A 20709-nucleotide genomic window follows, 5' to 3' on the forward strand; every position below is an offset into this window, starting at 1 on the left:
GATGGAAACCATAACAGAGTAGGGCAGTCCGTGAAAACTAGTATGCATCTGGGTTTCATCTCAGCATGGCTGGGGTGCCCCATGGATTAGGAAATCCTTCCACGTTCTACAGTACACACATAACCTCTAAGATTTCCGGAAGAAAGAACATAATGACCAGTGACATATTTATTATCATAAAGATATCAGCAGATAGTTACACAGGTACATATTACTGAATCTGCAGTTTTGTACCGTAGAGGGTTTGGGATAAGCTTCTCCGGTTTTTACTGGAGTTGCTTATGGCACTTAACTCTGAAGCTATTAAGACTGGTTTGGACTATACTTCTGTTACTGTATTCAAGATCCAGTTCTCCCAATTACCCACCTCCCACTTCAGTTTTCTATACCATTATTCTTGGAAGTCCGACGTGATTCAGAGCAGGGTTGAGTCTCTAGTACCATTGCTTATTGATACATGTTCCACACAAAGCCTCTTCATGGCAGAAGGCACTGTATGTAAAATCCCTGATTTTTGGTTCTGGCTCCTTTCTGTAGTCAGACTAGCTACTCGGTCTTTGGTCACCCTACTACGTGAGGCTGGCTGGAGGTATAAAGTACGTTTAGCTTCCTGAGAGTTTCGAACAAAAGACTGACTATACTGATGGGTTTTTATAATTTGTTGTAGGGCTGGAAAGAGTAACCATGCTGTACCTGGGGCTGCACAACGTTCGTCAGACCTCCATGTTCCCACGGGATCCCAAACGACTGACACCCTAACATGAGCTGCTTTTGAAAGTCTGAGATGATTTGCCCTGCAAACATGATACGATTGCGAGCATATCCCCTGCTACTGGTGAACCTGTATTGATTTGAACATTATAGTATGCAATAAAAAAAAGGAACATCTCGTTTACTAAAGTGCCACAATAATTTTTTTTATCCTTAGGTGTTTATTTAAAAGAAAATATTTTAACGGATCAAGACTCTTTGTATTGGCAACTGTGCGTATTTTTAATGAAAATGTGATACTTTGAGTTAGTATTCTAGTGTCACATTAAATTGTATCATGTTTCTAAACATTTTAATAAATTATGCAATAAAAATTCTGCATTTTTAACTTATGTCAGCAAGATTGAATATTCTGAAGTACAGAATTGGCTCAAAGTTAAAATAACTGGATGCTTGCAATTTAAAAACCAGGAGGAAACCAGCCAGTTGTTAATTTACATGAGTGTCAGGTAGAGAAGCAGGTGAGAACATTCTTAACAAAAAGTCTTCATATGAAATTGTGAAAATAGATTGCAATAAATCTCTCAAAGTAAATTAGACACAATATTTGTCTTTCTGGTTTTTGCTTTGTATCCTCACAAGATAATGATGAATTGATAAGGGTTTGGGTTTTTTTTTAATGATGCAGTAACTGCCTAGATTTTAAATTTATTTTCTTTCTATCTTCTTCCCTTTTTAAAAAAAAGTTGTATACAGGCCATAGACCTGTATTCTTTATTTTGTATTACTGTTGGAGAATGGATAGAAGGTTACACACATTCATGGAATACACAAGGGATATATAATATTCTCAGAAGATAAATGGACGGTGAGCAGGTCATGTGTTTTCCTGCCTGACCCAGCCTCTAGGATAACAAACAAAACAAATGGGCAAGAATTTCGTGTATCTGTTGCCAATGAAAGAGAAGCAAATAATGTAAGTCAACCCATTTCATTTTTTTTTCTTTTATAAGTGCTGTGAACAGCCCAACCGTTGTATATTTAGAGAAATGTGGTGTTTCTGTAAGTCAGAGAACTAAAATTTTTTGTAGACATCCTTTTTCTCAAATGAATCACCTACTTCAACCTCCTCAATTTGCAGTGCTGCGCAAAGCTACTTCTCTTCCTCCTCCCAACCCAAAGGATGTGCCCTGCATTTGGAGAAGAACCAGTGTATTTGAAACTTCCTTTTATGGACTGCATCTGATAGTTGTTTTTCAAATTTAAAAAAAAATTTTAAGTATGGATGCCAAAGAGCAAAGGATTAAAATCCTTACTTGGGTACTGCAATAGACTTACTTTAATATTCATTCATATTTGTAATTTCTGACTTAATTTTTGCTTAACATTTTACATGACAAAGAGCTTTCAGTAGGAGGTATGGTTTAGACAGTCTGTTATTGTTGGTACCTTGATTTTTAAATGTCAGAGAAGTCACATATCGGTTATGCTACAAAAAGGTCAGTGAGGCTGTGTATAAATTGTGTAGAATTTCACAAAAGGGCAAATCATCTTTTGCAGCTGCCATTGAACAAGACTTAATTTTAATGTTTTGTGGCAAGAGTTCTCCATTAGAAAACAATCATACTAAAGGTCAGTTAGGTAAAGTACTGGAAACGTAAAAGTTAAACTTTGTTTAGAAGTCACACAATTCAAGGAATAACATACTTTGCAGCTCTGCTTATGAGTCTGTTGTAACTAATTTACCATGGAATCTCCCCCAAATTATTAACTTTAAAATCTTACAGTGTATCCAGTTGTACTTTACAAAGCTAAGTGGATTATAAACACAGCTTATCATCACAGACTTATTACTGATGAATCCAAGTTTCAAAACAGTTGTTTATTCAGCTAAGCCAACTGGAATTAATTTAATTTAATTACTTCATATGGAACTGGTAATATATTCCACATCAGAAGTGCATCCTTCTAATAAGGAGCAAAATTACTGACTTAGATTTTGTGCCACCAAAAAAAAAATTACTCTGAGAACGATGTTTCTTGCTGTAAATTTGGTAGCAATTTTTGTGCATACATTGCTGTAACAACTGTGCTTATCCTAATTCTGTTAAGAGTTATTAAAGCTCATGTTGTAGTTTGATTTATTCACAGTAGCTGCACAAGAACAAGAATTCGGATGGAGACCGTGATTCCTTTGTATGCAGAATGCTTTCATGCAGTTTTCTCAGCTAGCTGAAAATAATTATGATCATAAATCAAAATGCATTTGTCCTGAGTGTCATCTTAACAGGATACTTTAGTGGGAGCTGCGCATTGTTAGAACTTAGTTTGAAACCTTGCAAATAGTCATTTTGGAACTTTGTGTTGCATTGATAGGTAGTGACTCTGGTTTGGTAGTTCTGGAAAAATCAAACCCGTATAGTCCTTTATTTCCAGCAACTTGCAGGAAGCGTAGCATGGAGTCCACATTGCTGCTGCTTCTCCACCAGTTAAAATGTTTTCCCTTTTTTTTCTTTCATGATATGCAGATGGTAATTACAGTCATGCAATTTTTCTCAAATAAGGAACTATAAAGGATATTGGTAAGGAATAGCCAGGGAGTCATCTGCTCAAAACAAACACCACAAAGCTCCCATTTGCTTCTGCAGTTTAACTAAAACATTTTCCTGTGAAACCCATCTGTGTTCCCTGAGCTCTCTGAATCCGCCCAGCAGGAAGGAGGGCTCGGGCTGTTCTTTTGGCAGCGAAGTGTGGGACTGGTTCCCCACGGCTGCTCACACCTGGGGGTGGGGGTGGGTAACACCACACGGCTGCGTACTGGTGGGGAAGAGGAAAGGAAGAGTAAAAGCAGGAAGACTTTGTGCTTCCACCCTGGGGCTGGACAGTTCCAGGTGTATTGGACATTCCCTCCACTGGCCTGTACTCTGCTGCCAGAGGGATGGAGGAGAAAGCAGTACCCACTGTGGCACACCACTTGGACTCCAGTTCTTACTGGGGTTCCAGCACCTCCCATATGGTAGCAGGATTTCATCCAGGCCACGGGGGTCCACCCCACGCACCTGCAGCCAGCCACGGGTCCCCTTAGAGCACGTTCCTCTCTGCCAAAAACAGAGAGCCCGGGAAAATGAGAGCGCCTGGAGAAACAGCAGGTTTTCTTGACAGCCATCTCTAGAGTATACAACTTGCCCAAACAGGTTTTAATTATTTACTGCTCTTTGTTTGGCTGTTATCATTATCTGCATGCAGGGTGGGCGTAGATTTTGTTGTTGTTGTTGTTAGAAATTATGAAAAAACAGCAGAAATTATCCAGGGTGAATTACTATTTGTTTTAAAATAAACAAGCCTCAGAACCAACTTGTGCTTGTGCATGTTTTTTGCTAGTGTAATCTCACAAAATATGGAATTTATTCACTGCAAGTTTGTTTAGAAGTTATTGAGTTCTGCTAATTTCTTATTTTCTTTGGATTTAGAGGAGCACATAAGCACAGCATAAATTATAAACAGTTGGGCCGTTTTTCTTCTATTTTACCACCTCGTTAGCCCTTAGTTATTTTCAAAAAGAAGAAAAAAAAACACCCAACCCTCAAAAAGCTGTAATATGTACCAAAGCACAGCAACCTGCCTTAAAACATACCAACTTTCAAACCCGTCCAACCCAGCCGGGGCCTCTGCCCCGACCTCTGCAGTGGGGCGAACCCTGCAGGGCTCAACCCCTCTGCACCCAAAAAAAAATCCTGACCCACAAATTGCCAGGCGGCCTTTACCATTTGTTTTTTGCAATTAAGACCCCGTTCTCCATGTGGCAAAGTGCGGCGCAACACGAGGTAACGCTCCTGCGGGCAGTTTGTGACGGGGTTCAAGACGGGGAGCGCCAGCCCTCAGCCGCCTCAATTACAGAAAAAAAAAAAACAACAACAAAAACAACCTCAAGTTCAGCAAAGATTAATGACTTTTTGCAGGTTTGCAGGTGGCTGAGCGCTTCTGAGCGACTTCTTCCCACAGCCATCGAAACATTTCCCGCTGGCAGGCAGCTTCTGCCCGCCAGCAGCCATCCCGTAATGGCTGCCAGCCGTGGCGTCACTCGGCAAACGTCACCTCATACCCCGCCAGCCGCTGACGCAACGTTACGAACGGCGTCCGCACGAAGACCTGGTCGAGTTTGCCCCGCTCCCGCCTGAGGCGGGTCCCTCCGAAGCCGGAGACTCAGCCCGACCGCCCACTCAGCGAAACGCTCCCCGCCTTTGGCGCGAAAACGCCCGTGAGGGAAGCGAGAGGCGGGGCCGGAGGAGGCGGGGCTCTGCGGGACGGCGGTCGCCGATTGGCCGGTACGGTGGGGCTCTGCGGGATGGCGGCCGCCGATTGGCCGACGTGGCGGGGCGGTGGCGCACGTGGGGTGCGCAGTGGCGCGAACCGGGCTGAGGGGGCTGAGGCGGCGGCAGCCGGGATGGACTTGGCGGTGGCGGCGGGGGACGCGGGCGCGGCGCAGCAGCACCAACAGCTCCGCGATGAGGTGGCGGAGAAATGCCAGAAGTTGTTCCAGGACTTCTTAGAGGAGTGAGTGATGGGGGCCGGGCCGGGCCGGGCTGGGCCGGGCCTGGCGGCGGGCGGGCAGGGCCGCAAGCGCCTCAGAGAGGGGGTGAGGGTTGGCCGCCATTTGGTGAGAGCGAGATCCTGTCAGGGCCTGTGGTCCCGATCCCTCGTGTTTCTGTCGGAAAAGCGCCCCTTATGGCCCGGGCCCGCCGCTGAGGCACTGCCCTGCCGTGAGGTGTCGCCTTGTATGGCAAAACCCTTTCCAGAGAGCTTTCGGCGGGACTTTGCTAGGGGACATTTGGCCCTGTTAAACACAGTGCTGTGACAGCCAGGCTGAAAAAATCACTTTCGTGGCTTGGTTTTAGCACGTTAATACGTCCGACTGACGTGTTTTGCCTCCCCCAGCAGCAGGTAAGGGAAACTGTTAACATTGCCCTGAGGAGCACAGGACAAAACCCGTTTTGCTGGCACAGAGTCATCGTTAAACCATAAATAAAATTCTGTATGAAAAGCAGGCCCAGTCCGTCTGCGCTGGGGTGTTGGTATAACAGCTGTAGCAAGGCGGGCGGAGGGAAAATACTGTTGGAAAAGACATTTTCAAGGGACTGTGGGATGCTGTCGTTCTCATGCACGCTCCTCAGCGTGTGCAATCCTTCTCTTTCTCTCCTGAATTCAGAAATATTCAGTTGCATCGTGATATGTAACTATGAAACGTTTTCCTGCATCACTTTCAGGTTCCAGAACAGCGATGGGGAGGTCAAATACTTGCGTGATGCTGAGGAACTGATTCGGCCAGAGCGGAACACTTTAATTGTGAGCTTTGCGGATTTGGAGCAGTTCAATCAGCAGCTCTCTACCACTATTCAGGAGGAATTTTACAGGTAAAGTGTAGAGATTACCTGAGAGATGCACAATGCTCCAGTCTCAGGCCCATAACGTCTTATATGTAAAAAACCAAGAGGTTTATCTGCTTTCTGTATCCTGCACACACTTACATTTAAGAATATTTTTCTTTTTTACTGGATCAAAACTTACTTCTTAATGGATTCCTCTCTGGAAACCATTAGTTAACTAGGCAATTGCATTTATTCTGGTAGAGGTAGATGGTCAGTATGGGAATACAGAAGAAACTCTAGAACTTCTTGCTCTGAAAATACTTTATTGAGCCAGTGGCTTATTTTGAGCATCTGCTTCTTAATATAAGGATAAAAATGTGATAAAATGAGACTAAAGTGTGTTTTCAGGCAATATAGCAAATGGCGTTGTTATTATTATGCAGTAATTTCATATGTAGCATATTTATATTAGCTTTGTGTGTTCTTACATAATGAGGCAGTAAAAAACAGAACCTGGAATTGTATGATACAAGCCTTTGATGTAGCCTAAAGCAAAGAAGGCATTTTGACAGCTTCTATAAAATTTGAACTTTTTTTCTGTATTTCAGGGTTTACCCTTACCTCTGCCGAGCAGTCAAGACTTTTGCTAGAGACCATGGAAATATTCCTTCAAACAAGGACTTTTATGTTGCATTCCAAGATCTACCTACCAGACACAAGTAAGACAGTTATTAATTCCAGAAACTTGTGCTTCTTTACTACTGGGGAAAAAGTGTCAAAGCTTACTGAAAATGTTTTGGTTATATAGCCTGAAATACACAGTTGACCAATAGGATTGTGAAGAAGTTTCCTGATCTTGTGCAGGATATTTTTTGGATACAGTTTTTCGTTTGTGAATCATACTCAGGTACTTACATTCATCATATTCCACAAATAAATGTAACTTCTCTAATTCAAAAAAGTGATTTAGAGTATGTTGCTTTTGAAGCACCAGTGAGGTAACTTTTGCATTAGTTTGACCTTTAGTATTAATCTAAAAGTTTACGTAAAATCATAAAATGAGAAAATATTCTAGTAACTTTGCTGCTTTTGTCTGTTACAACTGTTCTCTAGTTACAGACTGGATGAAACTATGTTGCATCTTTGTATTTGGGTAGTACCCCAGGCCTAAAAATGTCAACTCAAGAATTTGAACTCTATGAATTTCTCTTTTGAACAGAATTCGAGAATTGACATCAGCAAAAATTGGCTCACTGATGCGTATCAGTGGACAGGTGGTACGTACCCACCCAGTCCATCCTGAGCTTGTAAGTGGAACCTTCCTGTGCCTCGACTGCCAGACAGTGATTAAAGATGTGGAACAGCAATTTAAATACACGCAGCCAAACATCTGCAGAAACCCAGTCTGTGCCAATAGAAGGAGATTCCTGCTGGACACAAACAAATCAAGATTTGTTGATTTCCAAAAGGTACAGTGGTGAGGCTGAGGAGGACGATGAACAGTGGTGTTCTTGTGGTAGTTGAAAGGTGTCGTTTGTACTGCTACACACAGAAGATAATTAACTTTGGTTCTGTCAACATCAAGAAAAAACCTCAAGAAAAGGCATTGGAGTTTCTGAAAATCGTTTCTCTCTGTCCATGGAAGGCTTATGTTTAAGCTTTTAAGCATCAAAGGGGTTTTTGCATGACATTTGTTGTCTAAGTAAGCTACTGAAAGCCCCTGTATTCAAGTTGTTGTCAGTCTTCTATCACAGGTGCATCACGTGTAGTTGTTTTATACGAGTATGAAAAGAGGTGTCTTTAGTAGCTGCAATGTTTTGCTCTTCCAGATTGATTTACTTTGCCAAATCCTCAGCACATCACTTCCCACAATAATATTTTTGTGTCAGTCACATTAACTAGACTCTTCAAGTTGCTTTTCCTAGACCTCGGAATTGTCTTTGTGGCCCCTGTACATCCTCATCTTAGATACTGATTAGTGAAGGGTTTTTTTACTTGTTTGTCTTATTGTAAGAGGGATTTCATGATTGACATGGATGACGGAAAGCAAATGCCGCTTACTTACTGTATTTATTGGAAGCTTAGCTTTTGAAGCAGTGTCAAATTTGGTGACATCTGCTAAGTGCTTAATGGTCTCCCCCTCTGCAGGTTCGCATTCAGGAGACACAGGCCGAGCTGCCACGCGGTAGCATTCCTCGCAGCGTGGAAGTCATCTTGCGTGCAGAAGCAGTGGAGTCTGCTCAGGCAGGTGACAAATGTGACTTCACAGGGTCGCTGATTGTTGTGCCTGATGTGTCCCAGCTCTCAACACCAGGTTTGTTGCTACTGCTCATGACCTAGATGACATATCCTTCCTACTTGTTCTGGGAACTGCTGTTCTGACTCTCACTTTAATGGCAGGGGTGCGTGCAGAAACTGGCTCCCGGGTGAGCGGGACAGAGGGCTATGAAACCGAAGGCATCCGAGGACTTCGTGCCCTTGGAGTCAGAGAGCTGTCATATAAGCTAGTCTTTCTAGCTTGTTACGTTGCACCAACAAATCCACGGGTGAGTCTGAGAAGAAAATAAATTTAAAGCTCTTGATGATATCTGCTCTGTATTGTTTTACCTCAAATTAGGGAGTGGGAATGGTTAAAAATTTCAACATGTATGTGTACCACCTTCCTGTGCATTTGAGTATCTTTATATTCTGATTGGATTTATATAGCAGGTTTTTTTTCTTTTCTTATTTTTTCGTAGCAGTTTTCACAGATGTGATTATTTACCAATGTTACCAACTTATTCTAAAGAGCTAAATGGTCCATTTATTTCCATTCAGCTTTCATCCATTTCTGCAGCATCTCCTTTTCCTCCAGGAAATCCTATTGCTTCATTTTTTCACAGGGAAAACAATGATCCTTCTTGTTCCCCCTGGTTTATCACATAACATCTTAGGATGTAACTACAACATAATAAGCAATGCTGACTATGTCTGGGTTTTAGCATGGTATGATATTTTAATCTATAATTCTGCTAGCAGCTTCACCATCACATAGCATAAAAATAGTGTCTGTTATTTTCTTGGTGTAGAAGTTTCCCGCCTCATTCCAGAGTAATGAAAGACCTTGTAAATTCCAGTTAATGAAGGATGCTTACAAAGGCAAATTTTAGCCAAAGGAAGCCGTACTGGTTTACTTTCTTTTTTATCTCTGGACAAACATTTCTCCTGGGTTTTTCTCACTAACTGAAGTTATACTCCATTGATTTTCCCACCTAGGAAATTGCCTATTGGTTCTTAAAGGTATAAGGTGATGAGCTTCTGGCTTTTCTGAATGTGTTCTTCCCACTCAGCTTATAGAGCAAGTGTGTGTAACCTGTCTGCAGTACTCACATTCAGTAGTGACCATTTTTATTCCTTTTATTTCTTTCTATTTCCTTTGTTTAGTTTGGTGGAAAAGAGCTCCGAGATGAAGAACAGACTGCAGAAAGCATTAAAAACCAAATGTCTGTGAAAGAGTGGGAAAAGGTGTTTGAAATGAGCCAAGATAAGAACCTTTACCATAATCTGTGCACCAGCCTCTTCCCCACTATCCATGGTATGAGTCCAGTTGTTGCCTCAGAGAGGGAAGGTTTCTCATATGGAAATATTACTTCTTCTTGATGTCTGGGTAGTGCCATTTTGGGAAAGTTTGAAAGCCCTGTGCCAGCTACCACAAATTCCCCCTTCCAGCACTGGTTATGCTAGAAAAGGAGAAACTATTTCCTGAGTACTTGCTGTGTTTAATCATTAAGGCCTGCGAGACTGCTCAGAATGGTTGGTTTTGTTATTGGGTGATCTACTACTAAACCCTACAGTTGACAGCTGGATATAAACTTTAATTTTTATGGGTGTCCTTCAAACGATTTAAGGGTTCCAAATATTTGTATGCTGTTGTGCGTGTGTGTGTGTGTGTGTGTGTTTATGTTTGCAGTTGTTTCTGGCTCAGAGCTAGTTTGAGGACTTGTGTTGGTAATGTCTGAAAAGTTTGATCAGCTGAATTTGGTCCATATTCTGAGCCACTATAGCATAAAGGAATTCTGCTGCTTTGAGTCATTCTTCCCTGAAACTGTATCAAGCACATAAATGCAGTTTTAGTGGATGTTTAGCAAATAAGTAAATTCTGAGCGGATGTGCCGAAATGCTCTAAAATTCTAGTGGGCTGAAGGGTTTTTTTTAAATAGGAAAAACGTGGTGTTTTCTTTGGATTTTCAGTTGAGTGTCTTTTCTGGGGCAGGTAATGATGAAGTGAAACGTGGGGTTCTGCTGATGCTTTTTGGAGGAGTTCCTAAGACCACTTCAGAAGGCACTTCATTGCGTGGGGACATCAATGTTTGTGTTGTTGGTGATCCAAGTACAGCCAAGAGTCAATTTCTGAAGTAAGCATCTCATTAAAATTCAGTATTTAAATACTGTCCAGTGTGACTAGAGCTATAAATGTGTACTGTGCCTTCTCTAAGTTAAACAGAGGAAAGGAAAGTAAAATATTTGAGAACATTTTCCAGGAATTATTTAGATGTGGTTGAATTGCTTGAATAGGGCTGAAGCAAACTCAACAAGCCCCGTGTTAATAACAAAGAATGAATTAAAACTTTTTTGTTGTTCTTTAGTTATGAAAGTATGGATTTCCAAATATTTTCAAAATACATTGAATATTAAAAATATAAAAAATATTGCATATATTAAAATATCAGAGATAGATGAAATATTTTTTTTCTTTTCTATTTTTAGCTTAGTCTAAATTGGTAGGTCCCAACACTTTGGACAAATAGACAGCTATTAATCCTTAAAAATAATTATGAAATAATTATGTTTTGTGCTACATCTTATGCTATAATGCTTTTTTATTTGAAACGCTATTTAATATGGTTTTATTTTATTATGCTGCTCATTTACTTCTGCGTTGTTCTTCATGAAACTGAGGTCCTTCAACAACTGCGACTCAGAAATATAGAGGCACCACAAAAGCTGCCTTAGGCTGCCTGTGGTCAGTCTTGCTGCTTCCTGCTATGAAGCTATTTGGTCCCTTGTGCTGACATTTACCTGACCTGCGAGGAGCAGTGTTAGTTTGTGAAATCATCGAAAAAATTGTGGAAGCAGGTCTGGGTGTTTTTTTTTCTGCTGGTGTAACCACAAGTGAATAACAGACCTGTGATAGACTGCAGTTAGATAAGGATTAGTTTCCAAGGCTTGCTCAAACATCATTAGAGGTAGGAGGGCCTACCTAAATATTATTTGCTTCCTGAAGGAAGGGATAAGTCCTGGCTGAGAGGTTGAAAGTGACACTGCATTACAGTTACCTTGTTTCTGTGGGTTTTAATCTGACTTTTTAAAGTTTGTGCAACACAATTCCTCACTGTAATTTCTCTCCATAGACATGTGGATGAGTTCAGTCCTCGTGCTGTGTATACCAGCGGAAAAGCCTCCAGTGCTGCTGGTCTAACAGCAGCTGTTGTAAAAGATGAAGAGTCTCATGAATTTGTCATTGAAGCTGGAGCACTGATGCTGGCAGATAATGTGAGTCCAGGAACTAGAGAGGTTCCTGCATCCCTGGAATTGTTTTGATGATTGACCCGAATTGTCTTAATGGTGCTTTTTTTGCCAAAGTTGATTGAATTTGGGTAACAATATTTTTTATTCGTCCGCTGCAGGGGGTCTGTTGTATTGATGAATTTGACAAAATGGACATGCGGGATCAAGTAGCCATTCATGAAGCAATGGAGCAGCAGACTATATCCATTACTAAAGCAGGAGTAAAGGTAGCTTGCGCTATTCCTCTGCTTGCGTAGTCTGTATGATCACCTGACTGGTTGTCCAGCGTCAACAGGCAAACTTTTGTGTCGGGTCTGCAGCTGCCTCCCTGTGGCAGGAGAGAGAACACTTATCTGAAAAATTTTTGTGCCAAGCAACCTACAAAGAATCAGAAATGTTACTGAAATGAAAAAAGAGATAGTAGCGGGTAGAAAACAGAAAATGGAAAAATTCTAGCTTTGAAGTAACCCCAAAAGAGGATATAGATTTATGTGTATTTGTAGAAGTGTGTATTTGCACTGTTAAAAACAGGGTGTTGTGAAAAGCAGTTTTAAGGCCTTGTTTCAGTATTGTTGGCAAGAGTGTGGCAATGTTAAAATATTGATTCATCAAACTGTGTCTTGGGGCAGAGACCTGTTGGGAAAGGGTTAGCTAGAAGAGTTTGGGCTTTTGAGGAGTGATTGTTGTAATACCTCCATTGAAACTTCATCTAAAAGATGTTATGCTGACCCATTTGAATTGCAATGAGTTGGTTTAGCAAGTGGTCACAGATATAATTCTTTTTTTTTTATAATTTATTTGTTTTCATTGTCAGGCTACCCTGAATGCCAGGACCTCCATTTTGGCTGCAGCAAACCCAGTTGGTGGGCGCTATGACAGATCCAAGTCACTGAAACAGAATATAAACCTGTCAGCTCCCATCATGTCTCGCTTTGATCTCTTCTTCATCCTTGTGGATGAATGTAATGAGGTAATTTTAAGGAATTGTAGAATAATTTATGTCAGAAAAGACCTCTGGAGGTCTCTAGTTTAACCTCTTGCTCAAAGCAGATCATTAAGAACAGGTTGCCAAGACCTTGATCTGCTGAGTTTTGAGTATCTCCAAGGATGGAGATTCTACAGCCTCTATAAGCCCTTACTGCAATGTTTGACAACTCTCTTATGTTTAAAAGATAATAACTTTTATATCTAATCAGAATTTCTCATGGTTCAGTTTGTGTTGGTTGCCTCTTGTCAATCTGTACTTCTAAGAACAATCTGGCTCTGTCACATCTATACTTGCCAATGAGGCAGTTTTCTAGTTGAACAAACCAAGTTTCTTCAGCCTCTCCTCATGTTTCGTGTGCTCCTGCCCTCTGACCATCTTGGTAGCCCTCTGAAATTTTAGGTGAAGCTCAATTCATGAGAGTATCTTGCTTCTGCTTTGCTCCTCTGTCTGCAAAGTTAAAAGCTGGCAGTACAAATTTGAACATGCTCTGCTGAATACAAAGATACTGCCTTTTCATCTTGTAGTGATTTGACCTGCAAACTTAAAACCCTTAGTCATTTTTACAAGTCGCTGGTCACTAAGGCTAAGACTGCTACCACCTGTCTGTGTGGCATTTGCCTTGGGAACGCATGAGATAGATACAGAGATTAATTTTGGTTCAGTGCTTTTCTCTCTACTGTTTTGCTCAAAGTGATTATTCTAATTGAGAAGGGACTGATGAAAGAGACAGAGTAGGCTGAAAAGGAAGAAAGCAGTTCCCACGCTCTAAAGTGCTGCTTTCTGCCTGTTTTATGGCTAACTTGTAACACAGGAGTGTTCCAAGAGGTTATAAATCCTAAAACTGCCTTTTATCCCTTCTCTGCTATGTTTCCTTGTGTTAAAAACCTCCAGGGCATTCTCCTGGGTCTTCTGGAAGAGCCTGGCTTCTGGAAAGAATAGCCATGAGGAGTGCAAGTGAGGGAAAGGAGTGGGAAGGAAGAATATAGCTGTTATTTTGATATTTCATTGATGTTGTGAAAGTGATCTGACAGAGTAATAATATCCCAGGTTACAGATTATGCCATTGCCAGACGCATAGTGGATCTGCATTCCAGAGTGGAAGAATCTGTTGATCGTGTCTATTCATTAGATGATATCAGAAGGTATCTGCTGTTTGCAAGACAGTTTAAACCAAAGGTAATTCTACTTTCTTAGATAAGTTGCTCTGTATGAGGTGATCCAAAGGAATAGTGACTCTTTATCATGCTTTGTTCTAGCAAATGCAAAGACACTTACTGTAGTGTTCTCTCAAGAAAGGAGTTGTAAACTCAGTTATTATCTAGAAATATAGCATATTTTGGAACCATGTACTTTTTTTTAACTCCAGAAACCCAGCCAGCCTAGATGAAACTGTTATAATCAGTAGTCTTAACCACTTTGGTGGCAGTTCTTAAACTCTGTCTAGAACAACTGAGGGGTAATTTCATAGTTTTTTTCATACCTCAAGGGCATGGGTTACTCAACACGGCTGCTGCAGAGAGTTTTGTATTTTATTGACTTACTGCTCAATCAAACAGTTTGTTTGGCTTTATTTTAAAAGGGTATTGTTCCTCAATATTTCTTTGCTTTTTTTGTAGTAAGATACAGAACATGGGAAACTGCTCAAAGTACAAATTTTTGTGGTCTATCCAAATAGCAGATTGGATGGGCTGTGTGTTAGATTTTTGAGAGGTTGTTCTAACGTAGTTCTTTTCAAATGGAATGGGAGGACACCCTCCCTCATAGACTTTTGAAAACTCCCATTTCATTTCCATGTGGTGGGGAGTTTGCTTTCCATTTGGGTCTGTGTATGTGCAGATAGACTCAGGTTGAAAAGCATGTACACAAAGCTGTAGTTGGTGTTAGTATGTTGAATGTATGCTTGTGTGTGTGTTTGCATGCAGAATGAAAGGTAAATAAACATAGAACAAACTAGTAGAGACAGACATGAAGCAAGTTGGTGGAAAAGAAAAATAGAAATTGTCAAAAATAATTGAAGTATCAATGTACTTATTGTAATATTGTTACTGTAATCATTTTTACAGTATAATTTTAACATAATATGATTGTCATTATTTTTATGTATAGTATGGATATAGCATAGAATATTTCAGAGAAAAGCAGTCTGGGAACTGCCATTCTAATGTAAAGAACGTAAACTAATACTTTTAACATGGCAAACTGTCATACTGTCTCATGTCACAAAGATATCTAAGGAGTCTGAGGACTTTATAGTGGAGCAGTATAAACGACTACGGCAGCGTGACGGCTCTGGAGTGACAAAGTCGTCCTGGAGAATCACAGTGCGACAGTTGGAAAGCATGATTCGGCTGTCTGAAGCTATGGCCCGTATGCACTGTTGTGATGAGGTATCAGCTTTTTGATGAAAGTTTGTGTAAACATTTATAAAAATGTTGTGGGAGTTCTGGCTTTGCTATTTGACTATGGTACCATACATATTTAAATCCTGTGGGTGAGGAGGAGAGCTTGGATCACGTTTTCACGGAATCACGGATTTTCAGAGTTGGAAGGGACGTCTAGAGATCATCTAGTCCAACTCCCCTGCTAAAGCAGGATTGCCCAGAGCACATTACTCAGGACTGCATCCAGCCAGGTCTTGAAAATCTCCAGAGAAGGGGACTCCACCACCTCCCTGGGCATTCTGTTCCAGTGCTCTGGCACCCTCACCGTAAAGAAGTTTTTCCATGTATTTGAACAGAACTTCCTGTGTTCTAACTTGTGCCCATTGCCCCTCATCCTGTCACTGGGAACCACTGAAAAGAGCCTGGCTCCATCCTCCTTCAACTCACCCTTTAGATACTTGCAAGCATTAACAAGGTCTCCCCTCAGCCTTCTCTTCTCCAGGCTAAAGAGTCCCAGCTCTCTCAGCCTTTCCTCATAAGGGAGATGCTCCAAGCCCTTAATCATCTTAGTTGCCCTTCGCTGGACTCGCTCCAGCAGTTCCCTGTCCCTCTTGAACTGTGGAGCCCAGAACTGGACACCAGTGCAGAGTAGAGGGGGAGAATGACCTCCTTCGACCTGCTGGCCGTGACCTACTTTTCACTTGTGATGTGGTCATACTCAGTCTGAATTTCTATGCCAGAAATACTGTTTTTAAGGTATGTCTTGTAAAACTGAGATCAGCTGGTCCGAACCAAGAACATGCATGGTTTTGCATTCCAGTTGTATCAGCACTCTCAGTCAAATTATGACAAAGAGGAAGAATAATCATCTGTTAGTATCAGACAGGGCTGTTGGCAGTGTCTCTCTCCTAATCTTGCATAGTTTGTAATCTCCCACTGCTCTCTTCCACCTTCAGTCTAAAAAGCCAATGTTCATCAACGTGTCTGAAGCTAAGAGTACTTGTGTTTGTGATATGAGCTCGTCCTCATGTCAACCAATGTTGGAACACATACTGTATTATGGCTATTAACTGTAGTATGACTATTATTCATCTAGTCCCTGCTTTAAAACTCAGTAGGCTTTTTGAAATGTTGATTAGGGGTTAGGTGATGCATGCAGTGATAGAAACTTTTTTACTGATTGTGTAAGAAGGACACCAGTTGAGTTCTTTTTAATTAAATTCAGCTTATAAAGAAACAGATAGCTTTGAGCTTATGGCTTAGCTAGAGATGATTTTTTCAACTTTTGCTTTTCAATTCCAGAGGAGTCTCGTTAATTACAATTTTTTTTTTCATATTGTCTCTGTGCAGACCCATTTCTTTCATGTTTCTTGCTCCACTGATCTTTCTTCAAAATGTTCTTGGCTTAAGTAAAAATTTTATTGACTCCGCATGATTGCTGAAGCCTGAAAGATCCATCAGGCTGCTTATTGCCTCCATAACCTTATGTGAACTCAGAGTATTTATAGTGGGGTATAGGTTGACTTGCAGAGTCTCTACTGCTTGGGATTAATCAGGTGAGATGGGTAGAAAGACCCTTTGACAGTCAGGGGCAAGTTTCTGGAGCTCTTAGGGGGAAAAAAGCTTTTAACACTAGAAGAACCACTATGCCTATTTAATACATGTTTTTTGAAATCTTTCCCAGGTTCACCCGAAACACGTGAAGGAAGCTTTCAGGCTTTTAAATAAGTCCATCATTAGAGTTGAGACTCCTGACATCAATTTAGACCAAGAGGATGAACAACAAATGGAGGATCAAGAGGACCAAGATGGAGTCAATGGTAAAGTACTTGTAGAGAATTTTTTCAGAAAGGAAAGTACTTCCATCCTTCACAGTTTACCTTGTTTGAGTATACGCTTCTCTGCAGTTTCTCAACTATTTCTCATCTAATAGCATCGAGGAATCTTGACTCCCATTCTTAACTCTCTTAGTTCTTCAGCCTCTTTGTGGGTCCACTCACCTGGCTGGTCAATGCAACACTTTTCAGTGGCTCAAAGTATTAAACAGTTAAAAGATGTTGCAGATTTAAACCTGAGCATGTGTCCAAACAGGTGAGGCAGAAGCTCCAGCTGGGGCCAATGGTCTTGTCAATGGGATCAACGGCCATTCTGAGGACACGAACAAGGATGCTGCACCCAAAGCTTCTCTTAGACTGGGCTTCTCTGAGTATCGACGAATTTCTAATCTCCTGGTGCTGCACCTCAGGAAAGCAGAAGAAGGTAAGAATTTGTTTATTAAAAAGATGGTAGACCCTGAGTTGTGTTGCCATGTGTGCATTGGCTCTTTACTAAAACAAATTCACCTGAACCTCACAAGGGAGTTTTTCAGCTATGAAGAAAGCTGTATCTTTCAGACAGTTTCTTTCAAGAAAGGGCTTGAGCATGTCATGTATTAAAAAATTTGGATAGAAGGTTATGATCACAGATCCTTGAACAACAGTTGCCACTTCCTCCTGTGCATTTTTCAGTGTTAGTTTGGTAAATATTACTGTGTGAGTAAAATCTTTGCTGCTTAACATCCTGAAGTACTTTAGACGTGTTACAGAGTAACCTCTACAGAAGCAGATCCAGAAAAGGATTTGTTGCATATGCTGGTTTAACCTAGCTAGAATAGTCAGCAGTAATGAAAACTGTAGCAAAAGCTTTAATGTATGCCAGCAACCACACGCTAAAGTATATACTGAACCAATTTTTCGCAATGGCTGTATCTTGTCTTGGGGAGAGAAAATGTTTCAGTTGCAGTGAGGCTGTTCCTGTGATGAAATGCAGCAGATGTCTGATAGCATACACCAATGCTACAAAGTTTTTGGATGAGTGCAGAAACTACAATATCTGTTCAAAATGCTGAGTACTTGTAGAAGGATGACGTCTTCAGCATTGGATGACAGTGATTTTCTTTTGCCCTTAGAGGAAAGTTCTGTAACTCTTTACAACTGCTTTTTCTTGAAGCTGAAGGCAGTTGCTAGACTGCCCATTTTAAGTTGTAAGCCACATGGATGCGTAGAACTGAAAGCTTCCAATTCTCAATCCAGACAGGTATCTCTAGTTAAACCATGATCAGACAGCCTTCTGTACAAAACATGCTGATTTAAGAAACAGAAGAAAGTCTGATGGGCTATTGCATGTTTCTCTCTTCAGCATTGTAGATGTTAACATAGAAATCCTTTTCTCTTACGGTTTGAATGGTATCTTACTGCTGCTGTTTATGCAAATTATTTTCTTTACAGAAGAGGATGATTTATCATTAAAGAAGAGTGAACTTATTAATTGGTATCTAAAGGAAATTGAATCTGAAATAGAATCTGAAGAAGAACTAATAAATAAAAAGAAGATCATAGAGAGAGTCATTCACCGACTTACACATTATGTATGTATAGAGATGTGTGGATAGTGAAAAAGGGTTTTAACTTACAGAGTGCAATGATTCATTTTTAATAGAATACATTGCTAATTAGAGAAATGTGTTTTGTGCTTCCATATTATTGACTGATGCAGTGTGTCGTCTTTGTTTAATATATTTTTAAAATAATTATAAACACTGAAATAAATTAGAGATGTGTATAAGTAATTGTTCAGAGCACCATATTATGTCCCTATAGAAGTGTAAGTGGTATTTTTTTGTAGTTCTGTAGTGTTAGTTATACCTTAGGATACATTCAAGAGATAGCTTTAAGTCACAGGGGCACTAGGGCAGTTTGGAGGAAGAAGTATGAAAATGTAAAATACTTCTCATTTTGAAAGGTACAAAGCCACTAGATTGAAGTCTTCCCAGAAAGCGTACAACATATAAGAGATTTCCACTGAACATAGTTGTTAAGATTAGGAACCTATTAAAGAGGGAGTTCACAATTAAAAGGGTTAAATAATTCATTAGTAAGAGGTGCTACCAGTTTAAAAAGGAGATGCCTTTCAAAAAGTACAAACAAACCTTTCTTGTTCTTGTTTGAATACAAATTTTTGTCTGTTGCAGGACCACATTCTGATAGAACTGTCCCAGTCGGGACTGAGAGGATCCAGAGAAGAGGAGACTTTTGATGAGGATCCATACCTGGTTGTCAACCCAAACTATCTGCTGGAAGACTAAGGGTTGAGAACTGGACTGTAGAACTGACTAGTTACATGTTGGAAAATGCATTATTCTCTGCATTTTTGCAATGGTTGCTGTATAGCTAACATCTTAAATGCATATGAATGCTTTACTGTGGAATGTGCACGATTGCTCATTTACACTGAGCATACTTGGAAAATTTTTAAAGAAATGACACGCTTATATATTACTTTTGTCATTAATTCTGGGTTTCTGTTTTAAATGAGGAATTTTGCATTGTTCTTCTATTGTATTTAGTAAACTTTTTATGCTATAGGTTTTTACTGCTTTTCTTATTAACATAAATAAAAGATTATTAAATGTCTGGAGTTATCTGGGGGTGGAGAAGTTTTTTCAACTTCTAGTAACGAGTAACGAGAAACTCTGCCTCTCTTTCTTTTTAGATGGACTAAAGATGTGTATGCTCCTGTTGCATATGTAAAATAAATAATTGAAAATAGCCAAGCCCAAAGCAAGGCTTTAAGTCAGGAGGTCAGAAAGCCCCATCTTCATGAATCCCTTGACTTGTAAGTGAATTGAAAACTGCCATAATCTCTGAGGGATTTTTAAGGCTAAATTCGTGAACTTGTTTGTAGATTTTTGTATACAAAAGTTTTACTTAAATTTCTCTTGTTCTCAAATATTTGCTGTATGCTATGGGATTATTAAATAATCTATTAAGAATTAAAAATATGTGAATATTTGTCATATCAACCTGATACTATCACCCAAGAAACATTTGCAATAGCATGAAAGATAGAACAGCTATCTATTGTAAGTATAAATAATGTGAAATAACTGTTTCTGAAGCAGGTCCAGAAACAAAGCTGGTTTGTATGACAAGTTGTCTTCTTCCAGTTAGTCTCCCCCAGCTTTGGAAAGATTACCTCAGTCTAACGAAGCATATAATTAAAGATTACAGTTACATTTATGGAATGGAAGGAATCATAAATATTTTCCACCAAGAACGCTGCTCTGTCACTGGATACAAACTCTAGCTGCAGTAACTTCTCTCCACTAATTTCTTTCATAAACTGCTTCTGGCAAATGCTACATTTCATTAAAAGTTGCCACCCACCTATTCGTTTTATTCTATATTGTTCATAATTTACTTTCAAAATAAGGACAGGAAGATGTTTCTACTTCATTCTGTGTTTCCTCCTCTTCTCCCCCCAATCTTTGATACTAAATATATTTCACATGGAGAAAGTTAAGTAGTTTTTCTGCTTCTTCCCCAGTTCTATATACTTCATAGGGTAGGAAGGGTGTTCTCTTTCTGAGTTGACACTGCTCTACTGAAAAATAAGCAGCAGGTGGTGCTGTGAAGTGCCTATTCAAACTTGTTATTCAAACATCGCCGGGGCGGGGGGGGGCAACCACAATACTTAGTCGTTCAGAACAGCAATGTTTCAGTGAGCTTTTCAAGGCTTCCTGAAAAAAAGAAAGAGCCACCTGGGTGGCTGGGTCAAAGTACACAAATTACAATCCATGTATAAGCTATAAGATTGGCTATTTGAGTAACAGCAAAAGTTTAGTGATGTTTTCTACTGTAACTTAAAGATAATATTGCTCGACAGAGCAGTAAGTTGC

At 40.2% G+C, this 20709-nt stretch overlaps 2 protein-coding genes across 2 annotated transcripts in view; both read left to right on the top strand.

The window, feature by feature from the left end:
- Nucleotides 1–1305, top strand: part of DARS1 (aspartyl-tRNA synthetase 1) — a 42050-nt gene extending 40745 nt beyond the window's left edge. The window contains exon 16 of the mRNA XM_082483905.1: nt 668–1305. Within this exon, the coding sequence (XP_082340031.1) occupies nt 668–759 (92 nt within the window). The 3' untranslated portion in view covers nt 760–1305. The remainder of the gene's footprint in view (nt 1–667) is intronic.
- A 3850-nt stretch (nt 1306–5155) lies between these two features.
- MCM6 (minichromosome maintenance complex component 6) lies at nt 5156–19434 on the top strand (the record flags this gene model as incomplete). Its single annotated transcript, XM_082484623.1, has 17 exons — nt 5156–5265; nt 5976–6122; nt 6686–6796; nt 7297–7546; nt 8226–8391; nt 8478–8623; nt 9501–9651; nt 10330–10471; nt 11468–11609; nt 11744–11851; nt 12439–12594; nt 13660–13788; nt 14838–14999; nt 16678–16813; nt 17085–17252; nt 18260–18399; nt 19003–19434. 17 exons carry the CDS (start codon nt 5156–5158, stop codon nt 19114–19116), a joined length of 2478 nt encoding a protein of 825 aa, XP_082340749.1. The 3' UTR covers nt 19117–19434.
- Between the last annotated feature and the right edge of the window lie 1275 nt (nt 19435–20709).

Source organism: Vanellus vanellus, assembly GCF_965231255.1.
Source record: "Vanellus vanellus genome assembly, chromosome: 5".
Taxonomy (NCBI): domain Eukaryota; kingdom Metazoa; phylum Chordata; class Aves; order Charadriiformes; family Charadriidae; genus Vanellus; species Vanellus vanellus.